This window comes from Lathamus discolor, chromosome 1 (genome assembly GCF_037157495.1).
Source record: "Lathamus discolor isolate bLatDis1 chromosome 1, bLatDis1.hap1, whole genome shotgun sequence".
Taxonomy (NCBI): domain Eukaryota; kingdom Metazoa; phylum Chordata; class Aves; order Psittaciformes; family Psittacidae; genus Lathamus; species Lathamus discolor.
The window spans coordinates 65,504,833-65,517,143 of record NC_088884.1 but is presented as its reverse complement, the minus strand read 5'-3'; the positions used below and the strand labels follow the sequence as shown (position 1 = coordinate 65,517,143).

Genomic DNA, 12,311 nt, shown 5'->3' with positions numbered 1-12,311 from the left:
CCATTGCTGACGTGTTTACACCAGCATGATGCATCACCAGTTTGTCAAACCTTTCCAAGAATGCAGAGGGCAGCTTTACACAGAAAATTGAAGAACAGACCCTGTTAAGGTCTGAGGTAACCCAGGAATTACACAATTACCTCAGTGTACTGAGAGCTCTTCTTTCCTCCCTTTCCCTGCATAAATGACTTCATGCCAGATAACTAGAAAAAAGGAAGTAGTATCCTTACCATCTCGTTCAAGGGACGGAAGTCTTTATCCAGAGAAACAATTCTGAACAGGACTGATGGAGGAAGGCAGACAGTGAGGTTCCACAGTGCAGTCACCAACCAAAAAGCATCAGTTGCAAAAACAAACGGTACAACAGAGAAGAGAGCTGTTCTCTTCTGAAGAAATTCTGTTTGTTAGAAAGCTAAGACATACTAGAAGGCTACTCATGTAAGAAATTACATTAATAAGAGGATGTTAAGAGCAAGTCCAAGGCAGTGTGAACATCTTACTGATCATGGACTATAATCTCACTAATTAGGACCAAAGTTAAATTTAAGTTGCCTTTGTCTACTTTGCAAAGACACATTTTTACACTGGAATTCACATAGGTCTTCTAATTTTGTTACAACTAGACTGACCTTTTAGGAAGTATGAACGCAAGCAAATTATTTCAGCACTTGGCTGCAAGTTTGTGTTGGCTCTGGACGGACAGAGAACTCAGTGCCTCTTTTAGGACATTCATTTCTGTCCAGGACAAATTTAGATCAGTGGCCCAGAAGAAATAAATGACTTATATAGTTCTCCTCACTAAGCATTAAAAATATAAGCCTTAGCCAAGAGGTTGCCATTCTGACCCCCACTGAAAGCGGTGGACATTTGGCCAGCACAATCCAACAGTTTTAACACAAATTTTTGTTTCAAATCACAGAATCACAGAATCCCAAGGGTTGGAAGGGACCTAAAAAGATCATCTAGTCCAACCCCCCTGCAAGAGCAGGGTAACCTACAGTACATCACACAGGAACTTGTCCAGGCGGGCCTTGAACATCTCCAGTGTAGGAGACTCCACAACCCCCCTGGGCAACCTGTTCCAGTGCTCTGTCACTCTTACAGTAAAGAAGTTCTTCCTGATGTTAACGTGGAACTTCCTATGCTCTAGTTTACACCCATTGCCCCTTGTCCTATCACTGGATATCACTGAAAAAAGCCTAGCTCCATCATCCTGACACCTACCCTTTACATATTTGTAAACATTGATGAGGTCACCCCTCAGTCTCCTCTTCTCCAAGCTAAAGAGACCCAGCTCCCTCAGCCTCTCCTCATAAGGGAGATGTTCCACTCCCTTAATCATCTTTGTGGCTCTGCGCTGGACTCCTTCAAGCAATTCCCTGTCCTTCTTGAATTGAGGGGCCCAGAACTGGACACAATATTCCAGATGCGGCCTCACCAAGGCTGAGTAGAGGGGGAGGAGAACCTCTCTTGACCTACTAACCACTCCCTTTCTCATGCACCCTAAGATGCCATTTGCCTTCTTGGCCACAAGAGCACATTGCTGGCTCATGGTCATCCTCCTATCCACCAGGACCCCCAGGTCCCTTTCCCCTTCACTATTTTCCAGCAGGTCAACCCCCAACCTGTACTGGTACATGGGGTTGTTCTTCCCCAGATGCAATGCAAATATCCAGCCCTTCCCTGGTACCTGTCTGTCCGGGCTTGTAGACGGGTTTGTCTGTCTGGATGAAGACCAAGCTCTCATAATTCTTGACCAACACTGATTTGCGGCTCCTGAACTGCAGTGTTGCGCCCTTCACCGTTACAGTGAGAAACATGACTGATGACCAGCTATTTGATTTTGGAAGCTGGAGAGAAAGAAGGCAACTATGTTACAGACCACCTTTAAAGACTGAAACTGGCCTTCATGAGAGATCTAATATAACCCTGATGGACACAGCACAGAGGTGAGGGAAACTATAATAATCAGGAAGAGACTGATCTTTACTTGTCCCATATCCTTACTCATTCCTACTTCTGTGAAGTGATTGTGTAAGGATTGTGCAGCAAAAGAGTTCCCAGATCTTCTGCCCAATATTAAGAAATTCTTACTGCCCTAACCAAAACCCTTCTACCCTTTTCCTTTTGACATTCACAGGGGCAATGGAATAAACCCCAGTCTCTTTCAGATAATGCCCCTAGTCCTTGCAAAACATTTCCCTTTTCAAACCAGACATGCCAGATCTCTCTGCAGCTCTCTTCAACTGACAAAGTTCAGTCGTCAGCCTATATCTGACACAGCTGCCAAGTTCAGTGTCCTGCAGACCAGTTCTTCAGCCTTCAGGCTAAAGATGTAATCTATGCTCTGAGCCAGATGACCAACTTTCCTAGTTGTCCTAGTTGTTATAGTCCCTAGGGCCATCAGTTATATTAAGCTATGAATTTCCTGCTTCCCTCTCTTTTTTAGACACAGGCAATCATAGCAATATGTTCTTACATTAATTCAGTGTACATATCCACAAGGGAAAAAAATATCTGAGGTCCAAAAGCTTTACCCCAATTTGAAGTTACTCAAGTGATAATCTGCAGCTGTTGACGGATGATGTGGAGAGCCATTTGAAGAAGCTGTTCACCACTTCTTTCTCCTGGCCTCTTATCCTCCTGTTCTACAGAAGGGCAGGCTTTCCAGGATTTGGCATTTCCCAGTCAGGGAGCATGTTAAAGAGATCTCAGCAGTGAGAGGGTGTTGAGAATGGACATGAACATGGACAAGAGGGAAGCGAATACTTACACAGTGTTACTCTGGTCTTTGACCTTACAGTTTACCTTTGGCATAAGAGACCAGCCAACAAGGATGAGATACTCACAGAGAAAGGGATGCAGGTGAATACATCCTCCTCTGACACCACGTCATCAATCAAGCTCCTGTTTTCCCCTTGATACTCGAGAGTGGCACTCAGCGTCACAGACTCATTCAGGTGGGTCAGCTGAACACAGACTTTCTCAGGAGAATCAGTGTGGATCAGAAAGGGCAGTAGCACCATATACTGCCTAGGAACAGGAGAAGGACAGGTCAGAAGAACCAGGAACAGGCAAAAAGAGCTGTACAGAAAGAACAAATAAACCAATGTGATTGCTGCAGCCTTCAACGTACAAGGAGTAAGGTGCATTTTCTAGGAGTGTAACAGCATGTCTGTAAAGAAGGGAAAAGCAGAAGGCCAGTCTCAAAAGTAAAATACCACAGGAAATCCTCAATGCAAATGTCTGGAAGGGTTCTGGCACAACAGCAGCATTTCCTCCTGGGACCCTGAATAATGCCAGTGTGGAAAAGTCAACTGCCACCTTTGCTAGACACTATTAGTAGGATCCAGGAGCCACATGACTTGCAGTACCCAGTGAAGAAACACCACTGAGTACACACTGCAAACTGCAGACTTACTCTCATTCCTCTCAGAGACCCAGAACTGCCATAGCGGTGCCAGACCTTAAGCTAAACAACTGGAGCATATTTCAGGTTTCCAGGGAAGGAAGCCCCTCAGCCTCAGCCCAAGCAGGGGAACCCTGCTTAGTCCTATACAGCCTTCCTCTCAGCAGAGGAACTTGCCAGTAGTATCCTAGTGCCCAGAACTGCATCTGGGAATCGAACCTGATTCACCTAATGGCAACAGCGCTCCCTTTTGGGTGGGCAAGGACTGGCCTCTGATGGCCCCTGGGCAGCAAACAGCTGGGAGAAGAGCTCAACCCCTCAGCAGTAAGGTAGGGCATTACTTTTAGTGGTAGGGGAGGCTCTGACGTCTTTATATCCATCATATGCTTATCCTGCATTTGATGAAAGTACTGCAGCACAGCCTTGTTGTGCTGGGAGGAAAAGACATTGCCAAAAAGCCAGAGAAGAAAGTTTCTGGGAAATCAGGATCCCCTTGTGCGCTGCTCCTGCCACACATGTACACGCATGCACACAACAGACTCCCTTCACATGCAAACAGGGAGAAAGGGGTGAAGAAGGGATGCAGCACAATACACCCTCACAGACTTTAACAGTCACAGTATCACAGTGCCACATAACCATGGGTGAAAAGGGAATTTTCATTCCATTGGCTGGGCTGAAAAATGGGAATTAAAAAACAAAGCCATTCCCGGTCAGGCCAGATCTGTTATTCCCCATCAAAAAATCACCCCCAGCTCCTGGGCATTCAACCTGGGAGCAGGGGAGTTCAACCCAAAATGAAACCTTTCGACGCCTTTTCAAGAAAGCCTGTCTCTGAGAATGTGCAATCAGTTATAAAAAGTTGCCTTTCAAAAGAACCGATTTTGTTCCGAAAATTTTGCTGGAATCCTGTCAATCCGTCGGCTCACTGCAGCTGCAAAAGGTGTTCCACAGACCTTTTCCTCTTAAGTTTTTCCTTTTCTTTTCTAAAGTTTTACTGATATCTCAATTTCACAGACTGCTTTGGGTGCCCCTGAAGCAGTAGAGTTGCTGTTTGCAGAAGACACTTTACCAGCCCTGATGTGTTTATTCCTGGGTGAAGGAAATTAAGCCGATAAGAGACAAAGCAACAGACAAACACAACCCAGGCCTCCTGCCTGCCCAGAGAGCCCCCCCGCACATGTGTAGCTTACGGCTCTGCGGCAGGCGAGGCGTCGCCAGGAAGGAAGAAGAGGAGAAGGAGGAAGACACTCGGTTTGATGAGCAGCCCGGCTCTCCCCATGGTGCAGAGCAGGTTGTGGTGAGTCAAGCAGGCACCCAGCCTGGCCCAGTGCTGCCTGTACTCCCTCTCTGCTCTCCGAGTCAACCCCTTTATACTCTCCTCTGCAAACAGCCCAGGGGCTGGAGGAGATAAGGGCTGGGGGCCAGGGCCCATCCGGAAATGCGGAGAAGCAGCAACAAGGAGGAGCTGGAACCAGCAGCTTTGAGTCTGGGCTGGCAGCCAGCTGCTGGGGGGAGAGGGAGGGGAACTGCTCAGCAAGCTGGAGCTGTCTCTTGTCTGGGGCAGGGCAGCCGGCAGAGGGGGAAAGGCCGTAGCCAAAACCAAGAAGGGCTAAGAGGAAAGTATAAGGGGAAGGCCTCCATTTCTGGCAGGTCTCCCTGTACGGAGCTGGCCACAGCGCTGGTTATGGAGGCTGCTGGTGGGGCTCTTCAAACTGGGAGCAGGAGGCTGAGCTAGGGTTTGGGAAACAAGAGTGGTGTGCCTAACCCCCACTTCCAGGCAAGATCTGAAAACAGAATGCAAACACTGAAAACCTTCCCCTTCCACCCAACCTGCGCCCTTGTGCTCTCTGTTCCTGGTCTCACCAGCGCTAATGCCAGGAAAACGGTGCCAGGAGTTTCTGCACAATCAAGTGGTCTAAGATAATCTGGCCTTCACCTGGACAGAAACAGGGACAGTGACATGATGGAAGCTGCCAAAAGTTCAACCCATTAACAGCACGTAACACATTAACCAGTTCCCCACAGCAGCAGCTGCCCTCACACAGCAGAAAAGACGTGGCCTGTGTCTTGCTTTCCCCGTAGTGGCTCTTGTTCCAGGCCAAGTTATTGGCACATCTCATTCAAAGTATTGCTGTTTGGTGGAGTCCTTACTGGTTTCATCATGTGGAAATCCACGTAACGCACTGCTATGATAGGCAATGCTGTATCACAAGGGGAAGTTTCTTTTTGACCCCTGTCTTTACTGTCTTAGTCTGCAGCAGAAGGATCAATAGTTCTGGTAATTATTACCCTTGCAAGTGGCAGTAGAATACCTGTCTTACAGTCCTAACACAAACTCCAAAGAATAGAGGTCTATGTTAGAGGATGTAAAACATAAAATTCTGATTGAAAAGGATGCAGAATGAAATTATTATCTGTCTGTACCTTCCCCTCTTCTACTACTATTACTGTCTTCATCAGAGGTTTGGTAAACTCAGGAATTTTGGAGTTAAGAAATCCAAGTGCAATGTGATAACAAACCTTCATCACAGACCTCATTCCGCCCTGCTGTGACCTGCATGGGAAAGCGGAGGATCATAGTGAATGTCCTTGGGGACTGACCCAAAGACAGCCCAGGCTTATAGTTTGCCTTCTCCATCTGATGCCTAAAGGTTGCTCTGCCTGACCGAAAGAAATTTAACCCAGGAAGGTCTGCCTTATCCACAGAGAAGAGGATTTGTACATGGGGTGGTCAAAGTGCTTTTGAAGATGATACTTACATTGGTTTGAAAGGGTTGGGAGCCAGACTCATCGAACACAAACCTTTTGGGAAAGAGATGCAGACCTGACACTGCAGAAGAAAAGAGGGCTACCCTTTTTTGCAAATAGCCAAACAGCCCACGCCACTTCCAAGTCAGCTCCCGATCATTAAGACCTTGGTCAAAAATGTGCTTTGTAGCCAAAAACTGAAGATAAATGTTTTCAGTCAGTTGAAGGTGGAAAGATTTTAAAGGCTTGAGAATCCCAGTGGGTACCAATTAATGTGCCCAGGTACTGAACTGACACAAGTTGCTTGGCCTCTCCCATTCCCAATAGCAACCTGGGGCCCCAGCAGCCTAGTTTCAAGGTTCTCTCTATGGTCCATGTAATTCAGCTTGTAGGAGGTGGCACAGACAAAGCAGTGGCAATGAATTTTCTCTCTCTCTCTCCTGCCATCTCTATCTGCTGTGAGTACAACTGAGAAGGCAAACAGACTTTCTAAAGCTTTTTGGCTAGATCTGAAGTGGTTAACTCTGGGCTCCTCAACAAAACTCCTGCAAGGTGTTGGTCTATGCATAAGGAAAGTGTGTCTTAGTATTATCATTCCTGGATTTCTCTTAGTGAATCTTAAGTTCTGTTATTTGGCATAGTGCAAAGGGACATTTAGTGTCCCAACTGTGCAAAATGAGCATTAAGTATCCTTGCATCTGGATCAAGGATCCTGATGAATTTTTTATGCAATACAGAAGTGCTGGTTGGAAGGAAGCTCTGAAAGTTATTTAGTCCATCCTTTCACTTAAAGCAGGCCTGCTGTCAGTGCTGTCAGGTGTGACTTTGTCAAACAAAATCTTGAAAATTTCCACATATGGAGAACCTACCATTTCTTCTGTTACCCATTCCAGTGTTGCACTAATCTCTGGTGAAGACATCTTTCATCATGTCAAGTCTGAACTCCAGAAGCTGCAGTTGCAGCCATTGCCGCAGGTTATATCTTCTGCCCCTACCAAGAAAGACCATGTTCCAACATCCTTGTAACTGCTTTTCAACTATTCATAAGCAGTTATTTAATCATCACAACCTCCTCTTGGTCAGACTAAACAAGCCCAGCTCCCCCTGTTACTCCCAGTGGGTCATATGCTCCACACTCTGACTGATTTGGTAGTTCCTCGTTACACCCTCTCCAGTTGCTCCACATTCCTCTTCAACTGGGGACCAGCAGACCAGACACAGTCCAACTGCAGCCTCATAAATGTCATGGAGAATGAGGATTGTAAGTTAACTTGATCTTCTAGCCATGCTCCTCCAGTATTCATTCATTGCTGCATACAGAGTTCATCCAAACAGAAATTAATTCCAAGAAAACTAGTATATAGCAATCAGCTCTATTGACATGCTCTAGACAGAAGATCAAAAGCTCTGCCAAAGATATTTGTTCAACTGCTTTTCATGTAAATGAGTATATTTGCTTCAGATCCCTTTAGTATTGTAAAAACTTAAACCCAGAGAAGCACCAAGTACATCGTTGAAAGTAAAATCTGCAGCTGGAAATTCTTTCCCTTCAAAGAACAGTCAACTTTTGAGACAACCTCACGTATTTACTTACTTTACATTTCACAGAATCATAGAATAGAATCATAGAATAGTTAGGGTTGGAAAGGACCTCAAGATCATCTAGTTCCAACCCCCCTGCCATGGACAGGGACACCTCACACTAAACCATCCCACACAAGGCTTCATCCAACATGGCCTTGAACACCACCAGGGATGGAGCACTCACAACCTCCCTGGGCAACTGATTCCAGTGTCTCACCACCCTAACAGGAAAGAATTTCCTCCTTATATCCAATCTAAACTTCCCCTGTTTAAGTTTTAACCCATTACCCCTTGTCCTGTCACTACAGTCCCTGACGAAGAGTCCCTCCCCAGCATCCCTATAGGCCCCCTTCAGGTACTGGAAGGCTGCTATGAGGTCCCCACGCAGCCTTCTCTTCTCCAGGCTGAACAGCCTCAACTTCCTCAGCCTGTCTTCATACGGGAGGTGCTCCAGTCCCCTGATCATCCTCGTGGCCTCCTCTGGACTTGTTCCAACAGTTCCATGTCCTTTTGATGTTGAGGACACCAGAACTGCACACAATACTCCAGGTGAGGTCTCACAAGAGCAGAGGGGCAGGATCACTTCTTTCGACCTGCTGGTCACGCTCCTTTTGATGCAGCCCAGGATACGGTTGGCTTTCTGGCCTGCGAGCGCACACTGAAGCCGGCTCATGTTCATTTTCTCATCGACCAGCACCCCCAAGTCCTTCTCTGCAGGGCCGCTCTGAATCTCTTCTTTGCCCAATCTGTAGCCGTGCCTGGGATTGCTCCGACCCAGGTGTAGGACCTTGCACTTGTTGTGGTTGAACTTCATAAGTCTGGCATCAGCCCACCTCACAAGCGTGTCAAGGTCCCTCTGGATGGCATCCCTTCCCTCCAGCAGATCAACCGGACCACACAGCTTGGTGTCATCGGCAAACTTGCTGAGGGCGCACTCAATCCCACTGTCTATGTCAGCAACGAAGATGTTAAACAAGACCGGTCCCAACACTGATCCCTGAGGGACACCACTCATTACTGGTCTCCAGCCGGACATCGAGCCATTGACCACAACTATTTGTGTGCAGCCATCCAGCCAGTTCTTTATCCACCGAGTGTGGTCCATCCATCAAATTGATATCTCTCCAATTTAGAGACAAGGATGTCGTGTGGGACAGTGTCAAATGCTTTGCACAAGTCCAAGTAGATGACATCAACTGCTTTACCCTTATCCATCAATTCTGTAGCCCCATCATAGAAGGCCACCAAATTGGTCAGGCAGGATTTCCCCTTGGTGAAGCCATGCTGGCTGTCCCCAAGCACCTTGTTGTTTTTCATGTGCCTTAGCATGCTGTCCAGGAGAATGTGCTCCAAGATCTTGCCAGGCACAGAGGTGAGACTGACTGGTCTGTAATTCCCCGGGTCTTCCATTTTCCCCTTTTTGAAAATGGGGGTTATATTTCCCTTTTTCCAGTCATCAGGAACTTCACCTGACTGCCATGATTTTTCAAATACGATGGCCAGTGGCTTAGCAACTTTATTCGCCAGCTCCTTCAGGACCTGCGGATGGATTCCATCAGGTCCCACGGACTTGTGCGCGTTCAGATTTTGAAGATGGTCTCGAACCAGATCCTCTCCTACAGTGGGCCCAAGGTCTTCATTCTCACAGCCCCTGCATCTACCTTCTAAGAACTGGGTGTTGCAGTCAGAGCCTTTGCCAGTGAAGACCGAGGCAAAGAAGTCATTCAGAACCTCAGCCTTCTCCAAATCCTGTGTAGCCAGTTCTCTCAAAAGCTTCCTCAGGGGGCCTGTGTTGTCCCTAGTCTGTTTTTTGTTCACTACGTACCTGTAGAATCCCTTCCTGTTATCCTTAACATCCCTGGCTAGGTTGAATTCTAACTGGGCCTTAGCCTTCCTAACCTGGTCCCTAGCTTCCCGGACAACATCCCTGTACTCTACCCAGGCCGCCTGTCCTTGCTTCCATTTTTTATAAGCCTCTTTTTTCCTTTGAATTTTCCTCAGCAGCTCCTTATCCATCCAAGGACGTCTCCTGGCCCTCCTGCTGCACTTCCTTCTAGTTGGGATGCAGCACTCCTGAGCTTGTAGCAGGTGATCCTTGAATATCAGCCAACAGTCTTGGGCCCCCCTGCCCTCCAGGGCTATATCCCACGGAACCTTACTAAGCAGGCTCCTGAAGAGGCCAAAGTCTGCTCTATTGAAGTCCAGGGCAGTGAGCTTGCTGCACGCTCTTCTCACTGTCCTGGGGATCTCAAATTCGACCATCTCGTGATCGCTGCATCCAAGACTGCCCTGGAGTGTCACATTCTCAACAAGCCCTTCCCTGTTGGTAAGCACAAGGTCAAGCATGGCACCTCTCCTTGTCGGCTCCTCTATTACTTGCAGAAGGAAGTTGTCTTCCACGCAATCGAGGAACCTCCTAGATTGCTTGTGCCGTGCAGTGCCATCGTTCCAACAGATGTCAGGGTGCTTGAAATCCCCCATGAGAACAAGGGCCTGCAAGTGTGAGGCTTTTCCTATTTGTCTATAGAGTGCTTCATCCACAGGTTCTCCTTGATCAGGCGGCCTGTAACAGATCCCCACAGTAATGTCTCCCATGGTTGTTTTCCCTTTAACCCTGACCCACAAACTCTGTTGACTGCTCACCTGTCCCCAGAGTTCCATACTCTCCAGCCTATCCCTAACATAAAGGGCAACTCCCCCTCCCCGCCTGCCAGGCCTGTCTTTTCTAAAGAGCCTGTAACCTTCCATTCCAACACTCCAGTCACAGGAATTATCCCACCATGTTTCTGTGATGCCTATTATATCATACCCCCATAGACGTGCACACATCTCTAATTCCTCTTGTTTGTTCCCCATGCTAGAGGCATTTGTATAGAGGCATCTGAGACGAGCTCCAATTGAAGCCGGCTCGTTGGCTGGAGCAGCCGGAATATTATGTACATTGTTCCTAGCAGTTATTATAGGTGCTGGCAACTGACTGGGTGTGTTGGGATGGAATGATGCCCCCCTCCCCCAACACATCTAGTTTAAAGCCTCCTTGACCAGTCTGGCAAGCCTCCTACCAAAACTGTTCTTCCCCTTCTTTACCAGAGCAGCTCCACCAGCCCGCAGTAGACCTGGCCTACTAACTTCAGTCTTATGTTCAAGACGCCCAAACCCCTGACTATGACACCACCCTTTTAACCATTTATTGACCTGGCCAATCCTCCTAGCTTTGTCTTGGTCCTCCCCTGTGTCCTGGAGAATTGAGGAAAAGACTATCTGAGCACCGGAGCCCCTAACCACCTCTCCCAGGGCTCTGTAGTCTTTCTTTATGGTCCCCAGTCTACTACTACCTATATCCCTAGCACCCACATGGATCACCAGGAGCGGGTAATAGTTTGGGATGCGACTGAGAGGCCATATTTGAAGAGCTAAAAATTAAAAGTCTAGTATGCACTGCACTGTAAAATCCTAGGAGAGGCAAAATTTTTGCACTATTCACTAGATAACTAGGCAAGCTCAGAGACATGGTTACCTTACCTACGCACACCACAATAACATGAGAAGCTGCTACGTTAGTGGGGTTCTCTGGTAAAGTCACTTCTAGGTTTCCTTCTGTAGATGCTACCACCATTTTGACAAAGCATGTGGTTTCCAGCAACATTTCAGAGGGCCTGGCAACTTTCTAGGAGTCAAGGACAGTATCTTTTTTTGATAGTTGAGTGGTCCAGAGGAGACCACGAGGATGATCAGCGGCTGAAGCACGTCCCATACAAAGACAGGCTGAGAAAATTGGGACTGCTCAGCCTGGTTGGAGCTGCATGGAGACCTCATAGCAGCCTTCCAGTATCTGAGGGGGGCCTACAAGGATGCTGGACATGGACTCTTCATCAGGGACTGTTGTGATAGGACAAGGGGTGATGGGTTTAAACTGAAACAGTGGAAGTTCAGGTTAAATATAAGGAAGTTCTTTACTGTCAGGGTGCCTTGGTTCAGCTGTAGCAGTCATTTTTCTCCTTCTTAGTAGCTGGTGCAGTGCTGTGCTTTCAATTTTAGTCTGAGATCAACGCTGATAACACACTGATGTTTTTAGATGTTGCTATGTAATGCTTACCCCGATCAAGGACTTTTCAGTCTCGTGCTCTGCTAGTGAGGAGGGGCATAAGAAGCTGGGAGGAAGCACGGCCAGGATACCTGACTCAAAGAAGCCAAAGGGGTATTGCATACCGCAGCACATCATGCCTAGTATATAGACTGGGAAGTGTTACCCAGGAGGCCCAGATCACTGCTTGGGTTGGTGGGTGGTGAGCAATTGTACTGTCCATCAGTTGTGTTTATTGTTTTCTTTTCCTTTTCCCCTTTTAGTTTGATATTCTCTCCCCTTGTTATTTCCATTATTATTATTAGTGGTAGCAGTAGTAGTTTTGTATTATACCTTTACAGGTATATTATTGTATTATACCTGTATACAGTTACTGTATTGTACTTATCTCAACCCATGGGATTTACATTCTTTCGATTCTCCTCCCCATCCCTATGGAAGCAGGGGTGGAAGAAGAGGGGGGAGTGAGCAAGCAGCTGCATG

General features: G+C 47.2%; 1 protein-coding gene across 2 annotated transcripts in view; it reads right to left on the bottom strand.

Moving 5' to 3' along the window:
• Positions 1 to 4,771, bottom strand: part of LOC136012298 (alpha-2-macroglobulin-like) — a 30,445-nt gene extending 25,674 nt beyond the window's left edge. The window contains exons 1-4 of one of the 2 annotated variants that reach the window (XM_065675403.1): positions 4,603 to 4,771; positions 2,850 to 3,033; positions 1,691 to 1,850; positions 231 to 283 (exon numbers count right to left, since the gene is read on the bottom strand). In XM_065675403.1, coding sequence (XP_065531475.1) covers positions 231 to 283; positions 1,691 to 1,850; positions 2,850 to 3,033; positions 4,603 to 4,691 — 486 coding nt within the window. In that variant the 5' untranslated portion in view covers positions 4,692 to 4,771. The remainder of the gene's footprint in view (positions 1 to 230; positions 284 to 1,690; positions 1,851 to 2,849; positions 3,034 to 4,602) is intronic. The other variant, XM_065675394.1, reaches the window with a different exon arrangement.
• Positions 4,772 to 12,311: the final 7,540 nt, after the last annotated feature.